General features: G+C 32.4%; 2 protein-coding genes and 1 non-coding gene across 3 annotated transcripts; 2 read left to right on the plus strand and 1 right to left on the minus strand.

The window, feature by feature from the left end:
• Window positions 1-10,802: 10,802 nt before the first annotated feature.
• LOC115709677 (guanylate kinase 2) lies at window positions 10,803-14,000 on the plus strand. Its single transcript, XM_030637840.2, has 11 exons — window positions 10,803-11,159; window positions 11,483-11,532; window positions 11,637-11,750; window positions 11,870-11,946; window positions 12,040-12,169; window positions 12,293-12,655; window positions 12,755-12,876; window positions 12,972-13,107; window positions 13,197-13,242; window positions 13,335-13,440; window positions 13,524-14,000. The coding sequence occupies exons 2-11, from the start codon at window positions 11,530-11,532 to the stop codon at window positions 13,639-13,641; spliced, it is 1,215 nt and encodes a 404-aa protein (XP_030493700.2). The 5' UTR covers window positions 10,803-11,159; window positions 11,483-11,529; the 3' UTR covers window positions 13,642-14,000.
• A 7,204-nt stretch (window positions 14,001-21,204) lies between these two features.
• LOC115704515 (uncharacterized) lies at window positions 21,205-23,430 on the plus strand. The gene is made up of 2 exons (XM_061112315.1): window positions 21,205-22,777; window positions 23,033-23,430. Exons 1-2 carry the CDS (start codon window positions 21,205-21,207, stop codon window positions 23,428-23,430), a joined length of 1,971 nt encoding a protein of 656 aa, XP_060968298.1.
• LOC115708408 (small nucleolar RNA R71) lies at window positions 21,604-21,710 on the minus strand. The gene has a single exon (XR_004009910.2). It is a non-coding gene; the product is annotated as a small nucleolar RNA R71 (small nucleolar RNA).
• Window positions 23,431-24,995: the final 1,565 nt, after the last annotated feature.

Below are 24,995 nucleotides of genomic sequence, written 5' to 3' on the forward strand. Positions count from 1 at the left end.
GAGCATCATTAGTAGCACCAAAAATAATATCATCAACATAAATTTGTACTATAATAATGTCTTTAGATTTTCTTTTTATAAAAAGTGTATTATCCGCTTTACCCATTGAAAAACCATTTGAAATAAGAAAAGTGCTTAATCTTTCATACCAAGCTCTAGGAGCTTGCTTTAAACCATATAAAGCCTTTTTCAATTTGTAAACATGGTTAGGGTATTTATGATTTTGAAAACCGGGTGGTTGAGAGACATAAACCTCTTCCATAATGTACCCATTTAAGAATGCGCTTTTTACATCCATTTGGTACAAGATAAAATTCTTGTGGCATGCAAAAGCTAACAACATTCTAATGGACTCAAGTCTTGCTACCGAGGCAAATGTTTCCTCATAATCAATTCCTTCTTCTTGATTGTAACCTTGGGCCACTAATCTAGCCTTGTTACGCACAATGACCCCATGCTCATCTACCTTATTTCTATAGACCCATTTTGTTCCAATCACCGATTGATGTGACGGTCTTGGAACTAACTCCCAAACATTATTTCTTATAAATTGATTTATTTCTTCTTGCATAGCTAGAAGCCAAAATTCATCAACTTCGGCCTCTTTAAAATTCTTTGGTTCAATTTGAGAAATAAAAGCAATGAAATTACACAAGTTTCTAAGGGAGTTTCTAGTAGTGACACCTTGAGAAGGATCACCTAGAATTTGGTCTATAGGATGAGCACTTTTGAATTTCCACTCATGTGGAAGGTTAGAATTCATACCTTGGCTTTCATTTACCTTTTCCACGGGTGGTTCCTCTTTGGGAGTTTATGAGGGAGCATTGGAAGTTTCTCCAATTTCGAGATTTTGAACCTCATCTCCCAAACCTACAACATCATCATCTAAATTTTTGCTTGTAGGCGGGTTAGTCTCATCAAAGGCAACATGAATAGATTCTTCAACAACATTAGTTCTTTTGTTATAAATTCTATAAGCTTTACTATGTGTTGAATACCCTATAAAAATTCCAACATCGGATTTAGCATCAAATTTTCCAAGGTTGTCCTTGGTGTTTAAAATGTAACATTTGCATCCAAAAACTTTAAAATAGCCAATGTTGGGTTTTCTTCCTTTCCAAAGCTCATAAGGGGTTTTATTCATGTTGGGCCTAATGAAAACACGATTCAAAATATAACAAGAGGTATTGACGGCCTCGGCCCAAAAATATTTTGGTAATGAAATTTCATTTAGCATTGACCTAGCCATTTCTTGAATTGTTCTATTCTTCCTTTCGACAACTCCATTTTGTTGTGGAGTTCTTGGTGCCGAAAAGTTATGGTTAAAACCATGTTCATCACAAAACAATTCTAAGGCATCATTGTCAAACTCACCACCATGGTCACTCCTAACGGAGGTAATAGAGTATCCTTTTTCATTTTGCACACTTTTACAAAATTTGACAAAGTTTTCCAAAACATCACTTTTAAGAGTCAAGAAAATAACCCAAGTAAATCTTGAAAAATCATCAACAATTACAAATGCATAGTATTTACCACCAAGACTAGCAATTCTAGAAGGACCAAATAAATCAATATGAAGCAATTGCAAAGGTCTAGTAGTTGAAATCTCTTTCTTGGAATGAAAAGATGTTTTAATTTGTTTTCCAAATTGGCATGCATCACAAAGTTTATCTTTAACAAACGGAATAGATGGCAAACCAATAACAAGATCTTTTCTAACCAATTTTGAAATAGAATCCATACTAGCATGTCCTAATCTTCTATGCCACAACCAAGAATTATCATTCATAACGGTTAAACATTTATTTTTACTATCAAAAGAATCAACATCAATAACATACACATTATCCTTCCTTACTCCAAGGAAAATAACTTCATTGGTTGAAATATTTTCAATGGAGCATTTTGAGGATTCAAACACAACACGAAAACCTATATCACATAATTGACTAATACTAAGCAAGTTATGTTTAAGATTATCAACAAGAAGCACATTTTTAATACATGGAGAGTATATGTTACCGATATCACCAATGCCCAAGATTTTTCCTTTTGAATTGTCTCCAAAAGTGACAAAGCCACTTTCCTTGCTTTTGAAGCTTGAAAATCTTGATGGATCACCGGTCATATGCTTTGAACATCCACTATCCAAGAACCATAAGCTTTGGCTCTTTCTTGTTGACTCCTACAAAAACAAGTTCATTTGTTGGCTTTTGGTACCCATATAACTTTGGGTCCATTCATGTTAGTTCTAGAACCCTTTGGTACCCATTTAGTCTTGCCTAGATATGCAAATTTCTTTACATGACAATAGGAAATAGTATGACCATCTCGGTTACAATATGTGCATGTAAAGTGAGGTAGACTAGATGATTTCACAAAAAAGTTTCTCAAAAATTTTTGTTTCTTACTAGGATCATAACCAATACCATTTTTTGAAAAACCACATGATTGGTTTCCCACCATGAGATCATAGCCTTCCTTACCTCTAGTGAAGGTATATATGTCATTTTTTAGGCTTCTCACATGGGCTTTCAATTCAACAATTTCTTTCTTATGTGAAGCACATGTAGCACATTGAGATTTAGCTATAAGTTCTTTTTCATTTATTTTCAAAATCTCAATTTCTTTTAAAAGCATGTTGGTCTTCTCTCTAAGGGTTTGGTTTTTAACAAGCAATTTACCAAAATCATCAAATAGTTCCTTAAATGAATTAGACAACTCATCATATGGTATATCTAAGTTATCATCATCATTTTCGCTATCACAATCATTTTGGTTAGAAATGCTTACCCCATCATCAAGTGCCATCATGCACATGTTTGCTACTTCATTCTTTCCTTCTTCTTCGGAGTTCTCTTCGTCACTATTGAGCCAATCCGCTAACATTGCCCTTCCTTTGTATTTGTTCTTCTTTCTCATTGGACAATCCATCTTCATATGTCCGGGCTTCTTGCATTCAAAGCAAATTGGTGGATCATCTTTGCTTTTTCTTTCTTTTGAGTCACTCCCTCTTTGTGGCTTCTTCCCAAAGTTCTTTTTGAATTTCATGAACTTTTTGTATTTCTTAGAGAAGAGTGCCAAGTCCTCCATGTCACTACATAAGCTTTCCTCATCTTCTTCACTAATGGCATGGGAGGAGGAAGACTTGAATGCAATAGTCTTCTTTTTCTTCTTAACTTCCTCTTCTTCTTGAGCACTCATGAAAATTTCATGGTTCATGAGTGAGCCAATTAGTTCTTCCAAGGGAAGTATTGAGAGATCCTTGGCTTCTTGAATGGCAACCACCTTTCCTTGATAAGCCTTGGTGAGACTTCTCAAAATCTTGGTCACCATATCCTTTTGAGTAAGTACCTTGCCAAGAGAGTTCAAACCATTAGTAATTGTAGTGAAGCGAGTATACATATTAGCAATGGTTTCATCCGATTTCATCTTAAAGTTCTCATATTGAGTGGAATAAATTTGAATTTTAGTTTCCTTCATAGCACTAGTTCCTTGATGAGTAACTTCAAGCATTTTCCACATATCATAAGCGGTAGAGGCTTGTTCAATATTTTTAAAAATGTCTCTATCCAAACCACATATAAGAGCATATTTAGCTTTAGCATTTTTAGAAAACATTTTCTTATCATTTTCATCATATGCTTCATAAGTCTTAATTACTTCAACACCATTTATGACATGTTTAGCAACATAAGGACCACTAGACACAATATGCCATAAATCACAGTCAATAGATTGAAGGTAAGTTTCCATTCTAATTTTCCAATAAGGAAAATCTACTCCATTGAAGTATGGTGCTCTATTTGTGCTGAAACCTTCTAACATGTTATTTTGTGAATTACTTGGAAACTCCATGCTCTAGATTGTGAAATCTAATCAAATAATTTGAGCCCTCGCTCTGATACCAATTGTTAGCCCAAGATATGTTTCCAAGAGGGGGGGTGAATTGGAAATTTAAACTAATTTCGGAAAATTAAAATTTTTAACACAAAATTATGCAATTAGTCAATTAATCAAGTAAAAGCAAGTAGTATGGCAAGCAATATATTAAGACAAATAATTAAGCTTGTAAAGTAAAGAGTTTAAGGATTAGAAAATGCAAACTCTCGATTTTTACAAGGTTCGGTAGAGCTATGCCACCTACGTCCTTGGTCGTCAAAGCTATGGACCTAGCTTTGAGTTCCAATATCGAGCCAAGTTAACGGGCTTGACTAACCCTTACAACCGGGAAATTTTCACCAAGGTATTTCCAAACCTCTTACAATAGTTTCGCACCCCCGAGGACTATTAACCTCTTTCTCGGATTATTGAAGTGCCAATCTCACTATTACCGGGTTGTTTACAAAACCGGTGCCAACCTCACCTCAATCACAATATGGAAATGTGTTTGATATACAAGCTAAAATCACTCTAGAAATATGATGATACAATGGAAACCTAGAGTGAAAAGCAAGCACACTTAAGATGAATAAAATCAAATTTTGGCTCAAAGTGTTTGAAAAGTGTTGGTTTGGATTTCAAACTTAGAAGCTCCTTAATCTCACTTAGATAGGTTAGATATATGTAATAAATGCTCAACCAACTTAATTTTTGAAAGAAAAATCGAGTTTATATAGTGTTTGATAAAAAACTAGCCGTTTATAGCCGTTAGCACGTTTCCCGAGGTGAGGTCAGCCATGAACTGGAAGTCCGGATGGGAACCGGAATTCCGGATTGATTACAACCGGAATTCCGGTTGCCAACCGGAATTCCGGATGACTGACCAGAGGCAAAAGTGCCATTTTTCGGGACTTAAACGCGCATAACTTCTTACTCGATTATCCGATTTCAGAAATTCCAACTTTGTTCTCTTAGTTAAACAAAATGTGATTTAGAACTTCAATCAAAAAAAATTTTGAAATATCGTGTGAGAAAACTTGTTGCACAAGTTAGTGAATGGGCCAAAATTCAAATTTATAAAAACTTAGTGTGCTATGCAAATCACTTTAACAAGACTAAAGTAGATTTATACCATTTGATTTTGAGTAGTCTTGATGTAGATGAGCCTCCTAGCTTGATTTGCATGTTTTTGATCCCATGTTGACTTTTCCCGAGAGTTGACCTTGACTTTGACTTTGACTTTGACTTTCGGGTTGACTTTTTGACTTTGGGCTTTTGAAGACCTCTTTTGAATAGGGTCTTGAGTTGTTGATCCCTTGATGAATCTTTTGCTCTTGATATGCTTGTTGAATCCATTTAGTGTTGCTTTCAAAAGTTTGGTAAAAATACCAGAATATTTATTTTCTCTTTTAAATTTGCTACAAAATCAATAAACCATTAGTAACAAATTATAATCAAATATTTGTTAATCATCAAAACAAGGAAATCTAAAAGTTTGAGTTAACAGAACATGTTAGCTTTATAGGGTAAAACCTTAAAGCTGGCCAACACCCATGATTAAGCCTTAGGGTCGGCCAAGTCTCAAGTAAGACCTCCTAGGCCGACCAAGGTAATTTTTGAATCCCAATGTGTATTTTTCTTTCAAAACTCAAATATGTGCCTCGTATTCTTTATGACTCAAAGAGTCAAGAATCATAGCGAAGGCCACTTTTCTATCAAAAAGTCACACATTACACATTCCAAAACTGTCATGAGGATCAATATACCAAAGATATTACAAAGTAACATTAGAATAAAAAAGTTTCCAAAAGCTTGAAACTTGTTAATGGCAGGTATAAAGAAGAGATACCCAAGAAGAGAGAAGATGAGATATATACAGAGAGAAGATCAAAGATCCAAAAGCATGCCATGCAAAAAGCCAACACTTGGCTAGAAAAGACTGCACAACAGAGACTACTACAAACAAGATGAAAGCTAAAAAGTTCCTATCTGACCAGATGTTTGAAAAAGGACTTGGGGGCAAATATTATCCTAAATTTTGTCAACTTGATGTAGCATGTCCATGTAAGCCAAATACAAAGAGTACAGGTGGAGTACAGCCTTGCCAGTAGCAAGACAAGGCCTCCATGCAAGATATAGCAAAACTCTCAAGCAGCAACCAAATGGAGTGAAGCGAGCCCTCAAGGAGTTGTACAAACATTCTTGGCCGGCCAAGAGAAGCCTATAGGCCAGCCAGAGTGAGCATATAGGCCAGCTAAGATTTGAGCACAAGCTGGCCGGCCAAAAAGTGACTTCTGGACCAAGGGAACCTGACCTCTACAAGAAAATAATGTACAAAGTTTTCCTCAACTTACAAAAGGCTAGCCTCCACATCCAAAGGCTGGCCTCCTCTTGGTAAAGCCATGATGGCCTGTAGGGTCCTCGCAGGCACATGACCTACCAAGTCCTAGTAGGACCATAGCCGACAAGGATTGACCTGGCTTGACCATGGCCAGCGAGACCTCTCCTATAGGTCTATGGGTAGCTAGGATTAACCTGACACGACTCTTTGTACAACCCAAAACATGGACAACAAGCTACCTATGAATTGGGCCCGTAATGACCCAACAAACTGATGGAAAATATCTACTTTGAAGGGGTAGTTTAGTCTTTTGTATTCAACCAATTTAATATGTAAATATCTAAGGGTTTCATTGTAAATTAGGGTCTTAAGCTTCCTATATAAAGACCTTAACTCTAATCTAGAAAGGCTAAGTCACTAAGCCTAATCCTTAGCCTCCAATTTACTCTAGGTCAGAAACCCTAGCCTCTCTTTCTCTTTCTAATACACACCCCAAAGGCTCTCTCTCTCTTTCTCTCTCTCTCTCTCTCTCTCTCTCTCTCTCTCTCTCTCTATCTGTCTTCCTCTCTCACAGGCCTCTAAGGGTATTCATCTCTCTCATTAGAGATCTACCAACTTGATTCATATTTTGTATCCATATAGAGAGCTATATCAGATGACACCTATATTGATCTGAATAGTATTATCTCCAGGTATCAATATAACCAAAAAGAGAGTAGGTCATTACTCGCTATCACAGAGGGTCGAGTCGAACCTCTATAACAAATCTGTGTGCTTACTACTTTTTCATTTTATTTGTGTAACACGTGACAAGCATCAAGCATCAGATTCATACGACCCCGTTGTCGGTTGATCACTTTTTGAGGTCAACATAGTGGTTCAATTGAGTGTGAGTGTTAACCATAGATATGAACATCTATAGCTATTATATTTATCTAGAAGTAAAATGATAGTTTCCTTTGAGTTTGGGTGAAGACGATAAATGATAGAGAGCTCATTTATGTAATTATATTAGTTACTGAAATATCATTTACAATGACCTAAGTATTTTAAGGATAAAATAAAAGGTAAAATAATAATTTTATCCTTACTCAATGTAGACCATCTGTATAGGATCATTGATTAGTTTGATTGAAATAATGGACAATTCATAGCGTACCTATATTAGGTATATGGAGCTTTCTATGTAATCAATAGTGTAATTCTGGGTCTATAGTGAATTCATGAGAAATTAATAAGTTAGAAAATTTACTCGGTAAATTTTAAATCAACTTATTAAGAGCTTGATTACATAGGCTCATGATCCCCGCAGTACCTAGGATAATATCAACTTGATGTCTCAATTAATTGATATATTTAATCAATTAAAATTCAAAAATTAACTATGTTAAATTTGAGAATTTTTTACTAAGTTGGGCTAAATTGAGAAGATAAGAAGAATTTGTTTGTTAATTATGATAAATTAGTATTAGTAATTAATTATATTTAGAGTTTTAATTTATAGTTATTAATGATTATTCAGAATTGAATTATTAATTATTATTTATTAATTAAAAATATAATAATAATTATAATATGTATAAAGTTTTGAATTTTAAAACTAATAATTGTATCTTATAAGGATTATGGAATTAATTAATAATAAATAATAAATTTGTACTTAATTATATGATACAATTATATTTAATCTGATCCGATTTAAATTTTGAGTGAGATTTAATTTTGGCCACTCAAAATATTTTATTCTTTTATTTAATATAATAAATTTATAACCTAAGCCTAAAGATAAAGATAAAAAATTCTAATAACTCACTTTTTTTTTCTCTTTCTCTGTAAATTTCGAATGTGGCTATTACCATTGGTTTCGAAATTCCTTCATCTCTTTCTCAGAGATTTCAGCCACCATTATATCCTAGTGAGTTGAAAAATTTCTCACACTAGCGATGAGTGATACTCATAGCATTGAGGAAGACTATGATGAACTTTACTCACATATATATTCAGAGAAAAAAAGATTCAGATTCAGTACTTGGGGATACTCTGCTACTAAAAGGATTTGAGAGTTAGAGTACTGAATGAGAGGAGCCATTTATTCCGCTATGTTCTCAATGTAAGAAAATCTTAAACTTAGTGTGTTGAATTTGATCATTTTAGAAACATATTTTAGGTTGTTAATCAACATACATGATAGTAAATAAGATCCTAGTAATATAAGTTTCTATAAATACATCATATAAGTTGAAATGAGAAGAAGCATGTTAAAAATTAATATGGTAGATTTATCATGGAGTTTGGAGTTGTACGATATAATGAGTAGAAATTCTAATTTTGGGATGTTTAACGCGCTCTGTTTGTGATAAAAAAAATCTAGTTTGAAGTTTCAAGACAATTTTTGACTATTCTCCGTTCATTTTCTAAGAAACTTTTTTGAATAAAATGTGTAGAGATTTCTTCTATCTTTTTAAAACATTTTTAATCATCAAATTATATGTTATATCGAGAGAATTACAACAAAAATATATTGGTTGTCGCTACAGGATGCCAGAGTTTGAAAATCAAATTTAGAGTTGCAGCGCCCAAGTAACGGGCCGCAACACTGTCGTCCGTACATATCACTAAAAACTCAATTTAAGGGTGGCAAATGTATATTTTCCACCTAGAATCGCTAGGGCTACTATATAAATACATTTAAGTGTGATTTTCATCAATTTTCACTTCTGAAAAACTCAGGAAAAATATTTGGAGGCTAGGGATAATCAAGATTAGAAACTTCTTCAAGAGTGTTTCTTATTTTCTTCTTTAATTTATTCCATTAATATTTTTTTTAATTTTAATTTGATGGATATAATTATGCTTATTAGAACTAAATACTTTTTCTAGGGTTTTAATGGAGTCTCTTGATTATAGATTAATGCGACTTCTTGATTTTTTTCTTCATTATTATCATCTATGTCATTTATGTTTAATTCTTGTGAATGCTTGATCACCATTTATATGATTTCAGTTGTTTAATTTAAAATTTGAAAAGTGTAATTAAATATGCTATAATTGTTCAGATAAAATTTCGATATTGGATGAGAGTACATGTATGGTCTGTGTAGTTCATGAACGTGAAAAAATTTTAGTCTAATTTTTTTATGATAGTATACATTGTAATTATTTAAAGTCATTTATAATTTTTTTAAAAAATTTCAAATAGTTTACAATGATTTAATTACCATCTTTTTGACATAATATATATATATATATAAAAGATTTTCTTTGAATAATTTAAATCGACACAATTGAATGTCTTACTTGAGCCTATATGACATGATCAATTAATGCACAAAAAAAAGTTTAAATGTATTATTGCACAAATTTTTATTATTATTATTTGAAAAAAATGACTTATTAAATTTTTTTTGAGTTAATCCAATGAAAACAATATCAAGATAGAAAAGAGTGTCAAAAATATTTAACAAATCAAGATTTTTTTTTTTTTTTGAAAGAACCATGAGTTCATTAATTAAGAAAATTGATGGGAATCACCGGGGGATTACCCTCCCCTTGATACAAAATTGCCAAATCACTAGAAATTCTAGCGTTCTTAGTTACACCATCAGCCAAAGCATTACAACTACGATTAATAAAGGAAAAACAAGATAAACGAAACTTTTTAGCCAAGTTTAAAGATAAATAAAACACACTAGCTACTTTCCAGTCAGGAAGAGAATTGGTTGACAAAGCCTGTACTGCAACTAATACAACTAGGGTAGCAAGACCACCAAACATGATCATCCAAAGAAAGATCAAGTTTTGAATCTTAATTTTGACATGATAAATTATTTAAATTTTTTTAAAAAATTTACAAATTATCCTAAACAATCACAACGTAAAAAAAAAACTTACCCGAAATTTATAGGGTTTTACATTTACCATAACACTCCTTTAACTCTAGTATATATTTTTCCAATAATTTAAATAGCTCCTTTTTGTGAATTATATAAACTTAACTTACCATAAAAGCCCTTATTATCCCAGTCATAATGGTAGATTCACCATACTTTTTAGCTAAAATAAATAATTGCTGGTACTTAATAAATAGATTTACCCCTCATTTTAATTAATATCCCTTTAATTTTGGGATTATAAATGCTTGTTTCGTTTGGTTCGGATTTATTATCTCTAAACTAATAATTATATTTTGAGAAATCACTACTAAATTTTGTTTCTCATTGGAGCTTATTAAAAATATAATAAAAAATAGTTTGTTTATGTAGTTTCAATAATTAATTTTTTATTCTTATTATTTTGGGTGGTCAACAAAATTCTTCCTAATTTCTTAGCAAAAATAAATAAAATAAAATAAAATCTTCCTTCGTGTCAACTAATTATCGTACTATTATACACGTGTCACTCCTTAAGAAATATTAATTTAATTTCTTTTCCTTCACACTTTAAAAATAAAAGAAAAATTTCCCCTTACTCTAGCCCCATCCCCTTAAAATCTAAATAAATATTTAAATAAAATAAATATAAATATTAATAAGGAAATAAATAAATAAATAAATAAATAAAAAATAGAAAGTAGGGTAGAAACTTCATAAGCAAGGCCCTTACGAGAAAACGAAAGCCGGTCTTCTTGGTTCGTGAATTCGACATTGTTTCTTCTCTTTCTCTTTCTCGCTCCTACTACAAATATGAGAACGTTTCTCAACGTTGCTCCTAACTTTTTCTCTAGGATTTTTCATCCTGAGTTTGTTCTTCTCTGATTCTTAACCTTAAGACCTGAGAAAACAGGTTGAGAAAGAGAAAACTAAGAAAAAACCACCCAGAAAAGAAAAAAGCTTCGAAAACAAAGAAGTGGTCTTTAAATCCTCACTTGGGGTTTTGTTAAATATCTTCTTCTCAATAAAAAAAGCTTTCTTTTTTGTTTTTTACGTATTGAAAGGTATATGGGTCTGTCTTATTATTATTCTCTTTGCTAATTTTCTGCCTTTAGTTTGTTGATCCATTTTTTTTTTCTTTTACATTGTGTTTGGTGTTGGGTTAAAAAGGGTTTTGTTTGTATGTTTCTGTGTTTTTTCTCATTGAGGAGCTGAAATGAGCATCTGGGTTTTGATTCATGGAACCTATTTTGACTTTTCTCTTGTTGGAATGTTGTGATTTATGGTCTCATTCTCTTGACAATACTTTTTGTCATGTTCATCTTTAAACTTGTAGATCCAGAAAATATGGATTGGTTCTTACCGTTTGAGATCTTTATTTGAACAGGTAACTCAACCTATATCTAGATTGAAGGAATAGATTTCTCCATATCAATGGTGAGTTAATAACGTTCATCTTTAGTGTGATCACTTGATAAATGAATCAAAAGGGTTTCTTTGTTGTGTTCTGATCTGTATTGGGTTTGTTGTGGTTGTCATAGGGAGAAGCTCCAGCTTTTTTTCTTGATGAGGTTCAGAAGGGATTTTCAAACGGGTTCGATCTAAAATCCAACGGCTGTGATTCAACAACAACCATTGTTGTTGGCAACAAAACTGTATGATAATCAAACTTGGTGATATAGTATTTCAATAGAAATGTCCTGTTTTTGTATGGCAGTTTTTACAATGTACGGAATCTTATATTTGTTTTATGTTTTTTATTTTAAAAAAACAGTATTTGATTGGTGGATCCTCTAATGAGTCAACATTAGAAATTGGGGTTCAGATATTTGACCAATCTAGTGGTGAATGGTGAGTTTTTTTTTTAGAGATTTGGACTTAAAAGAGCTTCTTTTTAAGTACTCTGAAGTTTATGATACTAATTTTCTGATAAATATTTTGTAGGGTATACCCTACAGTTTTGGGGACAGCGCCAAAACCCAGTAAAGGCTTTTCAACTGTGCTTTTGAATGAAGACAGAATTTTGGGAATTAAGAAATGTTCCACCCCAGATGATTTTGCATGGTTTCTTGAGGTTGGTATTCTTTGAAGATATGATATTTTAGTTAAATCAAACCAAACCCCTTTTCTTCCTTACCCCTTTTCTTCCTTTTGATACGGAATATAATTTGTTATTCCATTTTATTCAAATGGTTAGGTGGATACCCCATATGTTAGGCAACAGAAGAAAATTTTGGGGACTGAGGTTGTTGCTTGGAGTAAAGGTGTTAAGGGTAAAGCTGAGAAGCCTGTTGTTATAAGTGGTCCTTCTGGAGTTGGTAAAGGCACACTTATCTCCATGCTCATGAAAGAGTTCCCATCCATGTTTGGATTCTCTGTTAGCCATACAACTCGTGCTTCAAGGAACATGGAGAAAGATGGGGTTCACTACCATTTCACAGATAGAAGTGTTATGGAGAAAGAAATCCAAGATGGGAAGTTCCTTGAGTTTGCTTCTGTCCATGGAAATCTTTATGGAACAAGTGTTGAAGCAGTTGAAGTTGTAGCAGATGATGGAAAGGTTAAACATCTAATACTAATACCCTTTTCCTATTTGCTTTGAAAAAGGTTGAACTTTTATTCTGAATATGACTTTTTGTTGACTAAAACTTGAATGTAGAGATGTATTCTGGACATTGATGTTCAAGGGGCAAGATCTGTTAAAGCTAGTTCTATTGAAGCTATATTTGTTTTTGTATGTCCACCTTCAATGGAGGAACTTGAGAAGAGGCTTAGAGCAAGGTAGAGTTAGAAGAGCTCTGCCTGTTTTGGCTTATATGTTTTGTTCCTCAAATTTTCCCTTTTGTTCCAAAATTGAATATTTTTCGGTTTTACAGGGGAACCGAAACAGAAGAACAGGTACTAAAAAGACTCAGAAATGCTAAGGCTGAAATTGAGCAAGGTCAATCATCAGGCATCTTTGATCATATTTTGTACAATGATGATCTTGAAGAGTGTTACAAAAGTCTCAAGGTATCTTTGACTGGGTATTGAAGTTTTTCTTTTGAAAACTTCAAACAATTATTTATGTCTTATTAACAAGATTGTTAATTTTGGTGTAGAAACTCTTGGGGCTTGACAAAAGTGAGAATGGTTCCCCTGAAATTGGTATGAAGATTAAGTTGTGAGGCTTTTTGTTTAAAACTTATTTCTGTGATGAACTTTGATGAAACTAAATATTGTTTGTAATTTCTATTCAGAACCCATATGGGTTGATCTTCCTGAGGATCATTCTATCTCGAAAATCGACCAGAAAATCATCATAAGCAGCAGAACTCCTGAACTTGAAAAGGGATTCAAGGACTTGTAAGTTTCTTCATCATATGGTTTAGCAAAGGCTTGCTCTAATGGCTTGATGATTACTGACTTGATTATCATGGTTTGAGCAGGATTGTCATAGATGTTTCATCACTGAAAGGCGGGGCACCGGGACGAACCCGAGGGCTCAACATCTATTCCACCAGTCCAGTTTTGGAAAGCCTGAATGGGATTCATGAGCTTAGCTGACAATTAATCTGATGGAAGGACTAACTTCAATTCCTTAATTTGAAATTTTTTATGCTCTTCTTATTTTAGTTCTTATATTTTTCTTTGAAAAGAAAAAACCAAAAAGGGAATTAGTGATGAAAATCCAGCTGAGAAGATTATCACACGAGTCAAATTTTTAATACTCCTTAAACCCTTTTCATTCTTTGCTTATTTTACAACAGAAAACATGACTTTGGAATTGGATCCAAAATGAAGAAGAAGAAGAATTGTTATCTACACAACTGTTGTTCACATGAGCATTTATATATTTGATTTTATGATTGTCAAGACAAAATAGTATTGAGTTGAAATTTACATTATGATCTTTTCTATCTTTATTATTGTTGTTGTTATTTGCTTTAATCTAACCTCAAAAATATAAACAAATTTAAAAAAGAGAATGTATTGAATCAAGTAGCAATCTAGTCTAATAATAAAAAATAAAAGGCTAATTATGATTTTTGCCCTCTGAATTTTGACATGTACCAAATCATACTCTTGAACTTTTAAGGTTGTTAAAAATGCTTCCTGACAAATAAAATAGCCAAAATAAAATAGCCATTAATATTTACCAAAATGACAAATAAAAAAGATTGAAAGAAGCAATTAATATTTACCAAAATGACAAATAAAAAAGATTGAAAGAAGCAGCAATTCTTGACTGACAAAAGTATATATATTTTGTTTTTGTATTATTGTAAGGGGAATCTATGCATTGTCAGATTGATTTTGCCAAACTCTCCCATCGTCCTAGTTATTATTTTTTGCTAAGATTCCATATCATTGTAGTCATGGTCAAGTCCCATTTTATCACGTATCATAGTTAAAAAGTTATATTGGGAACGAAAGAAGTCAATAATTTGTTTATTTATTCAATTGGATTTTGTCAAATTCCCTAATATTATTATTTATGAAGCTATTGGGTTTGGTTTGGAGGAAAATGAGATTATATAATGAGATGAAATAACAAAAATGTCTTTAATTATTTTATAAATGTAACATCTAGGTTTTTAGGTCATCTATAAAAGCACTCAAAACAACAATTATAATAACTAAAAGTTAAAAAAAAAATAGTTAAAAGTTTAAAATTGAATTCCAACAAATGATTTAAACCCTTAGCTATCATAACTCATTTCAAACTCTAAAATTTTTTTCTCTATATTTAACTCATGAATAAACGAATAGTGAAGAGATAAATACATTTTATATTTTTTTCTTTCTCTCTTTTATTCCATTAATTATTTTTTATTATTCTTTTTACTCATTTTTATATTTTTCTTCATTTTAATTAATAAAATATATATAAAGATATAATTTTTAAATAATATAAAGAGAAGCATAAAGAAGCTAACTTATGATATATGTAAATGTATGAGCTACAATAGAAATAATGAAGCTTTAGTGAGGTATTTTAAAAGATAGAATAGAAAAGTTATTGGGAGTGCTCTAAATTTAAAAGATAATAATTGTAAAAATAATATCTCTCGACTTATAATTGGGTGTCACGAGATCTTTAACCGTATGAAATAGAACTTTTTATAGAGAAATACTCTATTATTTTCTGTCAGTATTTTCCTATTACCCTCCTAAAAAAGAAATACGAAAAAATAACTAATTTCATGACACCATAATTCCGACAAAAATGTGGCGAAAAAGATGCAAAAGATACCAAAAATGTCATACAATAAGGAATAAAAAACATAAAGAAGCGGTTGCCCTAAATATTTCCTATAGTAACCAGGATAAAAAAAATTTCCCGAATAGCTACTTCTTCTACTCTTTTACTTTCTTATTCGATAGGAATATACTGTTAAAATAAGTTAATGACAAGTATAATAATCAATTACCATATAAGAGGTGGTATAGTGGAGTGATTTTACACCTCTCCTTAAAAAAAACTAGATTCAAATCCTTTATTTAGAGTTTTAATTTTGAATGAGGATTTCAAGGTAGTAATGATATCATGACATGATATTTATAAATAGGTGGGCTCTTCACACTTTGAATTTGCAAAGGTTGTGTACTTTTTCCTCATAGGAGACAATTCATGTTTCTAATTATCTACCTGGTTATGATATTTGTATATTAATATAGCTCTAACACAAAAATTGCCATTCACATGAATGGTCTTTTTTGTTTTTTGATAGAAACATGAATGAGGTTAGAATCACCAAAAAATAACGTTCACATGTCAAACTTAACACACCTAGCTAGTTTAAATCTCTATGAATTAATGCCACATTTTCAACACATTGACATGTTATGCTTAGTTGTCTAAAGGTAATAACCAAATTCCAAAGAAAGTGTTTTTGGAGTCATTTTCATCAAAACGTCTTTGAAGGGTTCAATTCAATATTTAACGCGTTTTATTAAATGAAAAATACAAGTCTCTTTGGTCAATATTATAACTAAACTTTATATATCATTTGACATAAAAAGTCTCTTTCTATTCGATGTTATTATTATTATTATTAATGATGAATAAATGAAAATAGTTATCAATGGCCGTTATTACACTTTGAGTGGCACATATATAACTCCAAAGGAAATCCACTTTTTTTCTTTTTGGATAAATACAAATAAATGTACTAAATATAAAAATTGCACCTATATTTATTGTAATTTTGTTTAGGTAAGAGTATGACTTTCGTTCATGTTCTAGTGTTTTTTGTTTTTTTGGCATTTTGAAGAGTTATAAACTAATTTTTTTTAGCAGATATTCCATTTACTTTTGAAAATCTACAAACAATTTATGGTAACAAGCTTTAAAGGGGAATCAAGAAAATATTTGCTATAACTATAATATGTTATTATATAAATGTGTACTTTTACGGTGCACTTTTTCCGTATTTTTTTTAATTTTTAATATTGGCAACAAAATTACTTGAACTATAACTTCTTTTATGCTATTTACTCTTACGTCTTAAATACTCTGTTAAGTATCACGGTAGATATATCACATTGTATTCTTTAATGTAGCGAATTTTTCGCGAACCACATAATATTAATTCTTTAAATATTATAAAAAATATTTCAAATTTAAAAAATAATTTTAAGAAATAATGTAAATTACAAATTACCATTTTATTCCCTTTATTTATTTTTCCTTTCTTTTTCTTTCTCTCTAGAACCATCGAGACCCCTTTGGTTTGGTCTAGACACATCTTTATTCTTCTTGTTCTTCCTCTTTTTCTTCTACCAAAGAGCCCCTCCTACTCTCACGATTCTCCTCGAAACCCTAATCTAATTTTCTAAAAGTATAAACCCAAAACTATAACCCCAAAATCCAAACAACCCCTCCCACTCTCACGATTCTCCCTCTTAGTCTCTCGTCTCGTCGCCCTCACTCCTCTCTCTCTCTCTCTCTCTCTCTCTCTCTCTCTCTCTCTCTCTCCTAGGCTAAGATCTATCGCCGTCAACCACTAGAACCCCCTCCTTCTCTCACTATCCCCCTCTTAGTAAGGAGTGTTTATTGAATCACATCCAATGTATTTAGACCCAACCGATCTAATCAAATTATTTATGGGATATTGAATTTTGTCATGAATTGAGACATTCGATCCGATCCGATCCAATGGATGTATTGAATTGGATCGGTTCCAACCATTGGATGCATTGACTGATTTTCTATTAGATTGGATTGGATCCATCCAATCCATTTCAGCTACCATTTAAGTTGATATTTCATTAAAAATATATATATAAAACATAATTTAAAACTTAATAATCTAACATACCTAATAAACATTAGTTTAGTCCAACTTAATTCTCATGATCTCATAATAAAATTACTAAAAAATAAAATTTATTCAATACGCATTGACAATTTTATAGCATTTAGGAAGATGAGAATTAATATTTTAGAATTAAGATTTTTTTTTTCATTAATCTCATGTGTTAAATGTATATTAAATTAATTAATATATATTTTTAAATAAAATATATTAAATATATAAAATTAGAAATGTATTTTAAAAATATATAAATATAAATGGATGACCATTGGATGATAATTGAATCGGTTTGGTCGGTTATCTATTGGATTGGATGTCTTATCCAACAACCGATCCGATTTAATTTTTAAAATTTACATCCAATCCGATCCAATTATTATTGGATATCTGATTCTATTAGATGGATTGGGATTGGATTTGCAATATAAAATAAAAAAGGCACGTGTGAGACATGCTATTTAAACCTTATTTTTAGCATATTAAATTTTTTGAAAATTTGTTGAATGTGTTAAATAATTACGTTGTACGCTGTCATAACAAATAAAATAATTTGGATTTCAAAAACACCAAAGAATTACATCAATGCACATCTTTTGGAGAGTGCACCATAAATTTATAGATATGTTAAGAGTTAGGGTTAGGGTTAGGGTTAGGGTGGGGTCACTCTCAATATTGAATTTGAAGATCATCATCATGTAAATAAAAATACATTTTAAATTTTGAAGAGGTCGGCCTAGTTCCTTGTTTGTTTTTAAATTGTCAAAAAGAAACCGACTACTCAAATGTTTTAGATACTCTTTTTAATTCTTTTTTCTTGTGGTGTATGTTTATTGTATGAATATTATATATATATAATATCAAAGTTTATTTGGAAGGCAAATGCATCATGTGATCAAGACTGGGAAAATGAACATGGGAGTAAGAGTCCTATATTTAATTTTAATTTATTTTGAGTTGTACGTATAGAGAGTATATAGTATAGTACAATTATATATATAGGTCATATAGGTGTTGTTGTGGGGGGTATGGTCTCTGCCTTGCAAGTTGCATGGTTTCATCAAATTGTTACATTTATATTTGGGTGTGGGTGTGGGGACCTACACTGAGGTTTAACTGTACTTAAGCTGTGAGAGTTGAGCAAGTGGGAAGAGATGCCCATTCTTTTTTATTTGTATCTTTATGTTTTGTGGGTGCCATTTAAAACTATTTGTCATTTTTATACCTACTACGGACAAGGGCATCTTTGTTTTTAGCTTATGGGAAAATTATCAATGAAATTGTTCTATAAAACAATGTAAATAATAGTTAGAACATACCATCTATTAGTTTTAGGAGAATTTTAAGTACTATAGTGCTAACAACAAGGTTAATTAATTAAGTAATTCAGTTAAGTGAATCATTTTCATGTTTTGTTGTTTATACGAATGTAACTCGCTATTTGAATGTTATTTTTTGACAATATATTTTTGTTACGTCCATATTTTAAGCAGTAATTATAAATATGGCATGTGGATGTAGGTCTCGAAGATCGAGGAAAACAATAAATGTGAGGAATAAATTAAATGTTCTACCTCAGGATAGACGACCGTCAAAAGATGTAATGACCTCGCGTTATGCTATAAATATAGTGATTTTCGAGGATAACAAGATCACAAGCTAATCTCGAAACTTGACCGAGATAAACGAGGTAGGATTATATCATGAAGGGATGAGTTAAGTGGAAAAGGTAGATAGTGAGTTCTTTAAGAGCTTCCAGTCTTTTGATCCACATACTCGTGAGTATGTTGAAAGATTAAGAGAAATAAGCAAAGTGCAACCTATCTCGGGATTCCTAAGGACTAGTTTGAGAATTGTCGTAAAAGACAATAGCGAGGACAAACATCTTAACTAGCGTCTCGCGGGAAATGACCAGCTATTCCAGAACACCGCTGAAGAATACAAGCTATATTTGGAATACGTTATCTTAGCTACGAACAAACTACTTCCTGATAAGAACAAAAAGCGGTTATCAACAGTTATTTTATTTATCCACATGCTGTAAATATAAAACGTGGGGATTGTCCATGTTTAATGAACGGTTACCTAGATAAAATCAAAAGAGAATAATTGTCATTCCTAAAAATCTTATAAATAAGGACAAAACCTACGGAAAAAAGGATCGGTCTTTTTGGGAAAGAAAAACTTTGTGAGATTAGGATAATATCCAAAGATATTCTCTTGTAATCAGTAAACACTATAAAGATAAATTCAGAAATAATATTGACTTATTGTTAGGTTATTTTTAGTATTAATTTTAGTATATTTTTAATTGAGTTTTAATCGTGTTTGGAGCATTTTTACGCTTGTTATCTTTTATTTGTGCAGATTTAAAATAGAAAAAGATTAGAAAAATATCAGAGAAAAAGATGGGAAAAAAATAAAAATATCATGATATTTAAAATGGAGAAAATTGTGCAAGCCAAAACTTCAAGCCTTAATTCGATGATGTTCTGTTCAGATTTTGGAAAAAGTCAAAACATAAAAGTTCTAGATCTCTCTTTTATCTTTCCAGAACATCTTGAATCGTCCAATTCCAAGCAATATTGAGAGAGTTATGGCCAAAATACTATCAGCCAACGCAGCAGAAAAAAAAATATCTCGTTTGAGGTTTCCCAAAAATTTAAATCCGAATGGGAATTTAAATATTGCGTTTTTTTCCATATTTTTAGGCCTTCAATGCCTATATAAAGGGAAGAATAGAGTTGATTTCAGCAAGCAATCTCAGAGAGAAAAAGTGAGAGTTCAGATACAGAATAAGGAGATCAGCTGCAATATTGAAGACATACTGCTCAGGATTTTTCAGCATTCATCTTTTCTTCTCTTCAGTATTTTTTCATCTCTTTTCTATCAGTTAATATGTGTATTTGTGCTTCATTGAACATGAGTAACTAAACACTTTAATTAGGGTTAGATGGATATTGTTTAACATTGTTTTATGGTTTTAATATGATTTATTTTCCCCCTAATTTCTATGTATTTTATTCTATTTGTGCTTAATTACTTTTAATTGTCTGGCCACCAATTAACTGTCTATGATTTTGATGCGAGATCTGAGAAGTGAGTGTCAAATATGCTATAGTAGAATAGAACTGAATTTCGATATAGGACGAGAGTACCTATATGGTTTAGATAGCTTATAGGGTTTCTGTGTTTAATGCCTGTTGCATGTTAAATTTATCACGAGAGTAGAAAGTTTGCATGTAATTGAGATTTATATATCTGAGAAGACTATAAATTACCTTAGTAAACCTGCCATTGCATAGAAATTAATATTAGGAAAATAATCATATTAGGCCATATTCAATAGAAACAATTGAAATCGAAGCCCTAGTTTTTATTAACTTTCAATTTTCTTGTATAATTGTTTCTTACTAGTTTCTTATTCTTAATTCTTTCCTTATTTTTTATTTAACCAAATAGAAGTAAAAGTTTAATTTTAACGTACTTAACTACACTCCCTGTGGGATCGACCTCACTCCTAGTGAGTCTACTACTTTAAACGATACGTACACTTGCGTGTGCTAAATATCGCAACAAGTTTTTGGCGCCGTTGCCGGGGAGTGATAGTTAATATTATTAAAAATTAAATTTTGTTCTAATTTGGTTTTTCTTTCCAATTATAGTACTAATCCTGTTTGTTTTAGAATCTTATCTTTTTCAGGTTTAAGTCAAGGTGCAATCGTGAGATTACTTGAAATAGAGAAGACTTGTAAAAAGAACAGAAGAAGGAAGAGATTGGAAAGAGCGGCAGTAGAGATTGAACAAAGTCATGGCTGACAACGCCAATAATGGCAACAATGACCGTAGCCTGAGGGATTATTTGCTTCCTAACTTGATAGGGGCTAGATCTTGTATAAGACCACCTCCCATCGATGCCAACAATTTTGAAATCAATCCAGCCATACTGCAGATGGTCCAATCTTCAGTCCAGTTTGGGGGACTGCCATCAGAAGACCCAAACATGCACCTCGCCAACTTCGAAGAGCTGTGTCAGACATTCAAGGTGAATGGAGTTAGCGATGACGCCATTAGGTTAAGGTTGTTCCCATTCTCACTAAGGGAGCGAGCCAAAAGTTGGTTAGTTTCTTTACCAACTCACTCAATCAACACTTGGGAGGAATTGGCCCTGAAATTCCTGTCCAAATTCTTTCCTCCTGCGAAGATTGCCAAGCTGAGAGCTGACATCAACAACTTCACCCAACATGACGACGAATCTCTTTATGAAGCCTGGGAGAGATTCAAGGACTTATTGAGGAAGTGCCCAAACCATGGGATTGAAAAGTGGTTACAAGTGCATAACTTCTATACTGGATTACTGAACAACACCCGAACACTGATAGATGCTGCCGCTGGTGGAGCTTTCATGAGGAAAAGTGCTAATGAGGCCTTTGAATTACTTGAAGAAATGGCCATAACTAATCAACAATGGTCAACAGAGAAAGGCCCAACTAAAAAGGTTGCAGGTATGCAAGAAGTTGATGCAATAACCAAGTTGACAGCCCAGGTGGAGGCATTAACAAAGTTGGTGACTGCACAAGCCAAACAAGCTCAAGTTGTCTGCAAGTTGTGTGGAGGACCTCATACTACTAACACCTGCCCTATAGATGTTGACAGTTTGCCAATGGAGCAAGCCCACGCCATTGGAAACTATCAGAATAATTATGGTCGTCAGCAGAACTTCCAGAAGCAGTTTCCTAATCAGCAACAACAAGGGTTTTATCCTCAGCAAAGCCAACATCAACAACAACAGGACTCTAGTGTAGGGTCTAATCCTCAATTAGACATGTTGCTACAATTCATGACAGAGATTAAGTCATCCATTAAGGTCTTGGAAAACAAAGTGGAGCAGTTGGCTTCTCAAAACACTAACAGGACTCAAGGTAACTTGCCTAGCACTACTGAAGTCAATCCAAAGGAGAATTGTAATGCAATTACCTTGAGAAGTGGTAAGACCTATGATGGGCCAAACAAAAACAAGCCAAAGGAGGAAGATGATGTAGAGACAACACCTACACCAGAGAAAGAGAAGACTACTGATGGGCTTCCACAAAAAGAAACACCACCTCCAATCAGCATTGACCATCACATCAAAATTCCTTATCCTCAAAGACTTCACAAGAACAAGATGGATAAGCAGTTTTTGAAATTCCTAGAAATATTCAAGAAACTGCATATCAACATCCCATTCATAGAGGCTTTGGAACAGATGCCAACTTATCTGAAGTTCATGAAAGATATCCTATCTAAGAAAAGAAAGTTGGAAGAATTTGAGATGGTGGCACTCACTGAAGAGTGCACTGCGGTCCTGCAAAAGAAACTACCACCCAAGCTAAAAGATCCGGGTAGTTTCAACATTCCATGCTCAATAGGGGGTTCGATACAAACAAAAGCTTTATGTGACTTGGGAGCCAGTATCAACTTAATGCCCCTATCTATGTTTAAAAGATTAAAATTAGGGGAATCCAAGCCCACAACAGTGACTTTACAGATGGCAGATCGTTCTTTGACTCATCCTCGGGGTATAATTGAAGATGTTTTGGTAAAGGTTGGTAAGTTCATCTTCCCTGCTGATTTCTTAATACTTGACATGGAGGAAGATGAGAATATTCCTATCATCTTTGGAAGACCATTCCTAGCAACGGGAAGAGCATTAATTGATGTACAGAAGGGGGAGTTAAAGTTGCGTGTTCAAAAAGAAGAAGAGACTTTCAAGGTATTTGCCGCAACTGAAATTCCTACTTGTTGTCGAGTGGAAGTTGTAAAGGATGATCGAGAAGTAACTACCAACAAGAAGAAAGGAAAGTCTAAAGAACGCTTTCGAACTTTTCGACGACGTATGAAAAGACTATTGTGTGAGAATTATGAAGGTGACTCTCAATCTAAGGAAAGCTTTAAAAATTGCAACATTGGAGGTCAGTTTTCTTCGTTTGGCACAAAGGCCCTCATGGATGCGAGAGGTGGATTCTACCCGCCACCACCACCGCCGCCATACTGACATGGCGCTCAGGTAAGTTCCCTTCCCTTTAGTTTAATGTCACATTGGGGACAATGTGTCACTTTAGTTTGGGGGGTGAACTTAAATTTTAAAATTTTAATTTTAATTTTTTTATTTTTAATGTAAGTTAATTTTCTTAATATGATTCAATTTGAAAGTAGGTAGATAGCATGATTTAAAAAGTTCATTTATTTTTCGAAAAATCCGTGTGCTTGGTGATATCACATTCTTGACTAATTTTAATTTTATACTTAAAAGAACATAGAATCATATTAGGTAATTTTCTAGTAATTGAATTGGTTTATGTATGCTGATTTGATATGTGAAAAGTTGTTTGGAAAATTCTAGAACTTGCTTGCTTGCTATTTGAGGCGAAATAATAAATTATGCATGACTAGGAAAGTGATTTAGGCAATTTTTTTTGGATCGATTGTGCCTTTCAAGCCATCCTTGTAATTTTTATCCTAGTTACCCTTTTTCAGCCTTAACCTATTCTTTGTTCTACACATATTGAGCCTAAAAAGATAAACCCATAAATATCCAAAATATTCAACCCTAATTATACCATAAGTGGATCTTTAGTTTGGGGGAATTTGGATGGGAAATTTGTTGTATGTGTGTGGAAAAGGTGTGAAAATTGAGAGAATAGAAAAAAAAAATTGATTGGCAACAACTTGAAAAAAAAAAACAGAAAAGGAAGAAAAATCTGACAACCAATGTCAAATAAAAAAAAAAGATAAATATAAAGTTGTTGGAACCTTGTTGAAAATAATAATATCCCTCATGCAATTAGAAAAAGGGTATTGGGATTGTGTGAAAAATATTTTGGGTGACATGATTGGAGAAGCTTATGGTATAGACAAGTCTAAATGACCATTTCAACTACCTTTACCCTAAGCCTAACATTACAAGCCTAGAAAGACCTTCTGATTCTTAGTTGTGCATTAATTTATATTAGTGGAGAATAGTAAGTATTGCAAGCATATGGAATTTTGGGTTAGTGGATTGATGATTGTAATTGGCATGCATAAAGTGGTTTAATTGTTAGTTAATTGCATTATATGGTTTCATGAGCTAAATGAAAATAAATTGAAATCTGTCAAGGGTGTAATTGAACTGAAATTCTGGATTATATGCATAAGTGAATTTTTTTCATAATCATGTTATTGAAGCTACTTGAAAATTACTCATGTTTTGGATATTGACTTGTTTAATGTTTGTTTAGTGTTTTACTCGAGGACGAGTAAAAGCTTAGTTTGGGAGAATTTGTTAGGTTATTTTTAGTATTAATTTTAGTATATTTTTAATTGAGTTTTAATCGTGTTTGGAGCATTTTTACGCTTGTTATCTTTTATTTGTGCAGATTTAAAATAGAAAAAGATTAGAAAAATATCAGAGAAAAAGATGGGAAAAAAATAAAAATATCATGATATTTAAAATGGAGAAAATTGTGCAAGCCAAAACTTCAAGCCTTAATTCGATGATGTTCTGTTCAGATTTTGGAAAAAGTCAAAACATAAAAGTTCTAGATCTCTCTTTTATCTTTCCAGAACATCTTGAATCGT

This window comes from Cannabis sativa, chromosome 3, assembly GCF_029168945.1.
Source record: "Cannabis sativa cultivar Pink pepper isolate KNU-18-1 chromosome 3, ASM2916894v1, whole genome shotgun sequence".
NCBI lineage: Eukaryota > Viridiplantae > Streptophyta > Magnoliopsida > Rosales > Cannabaceae > Cannabis > Cannabis sativa.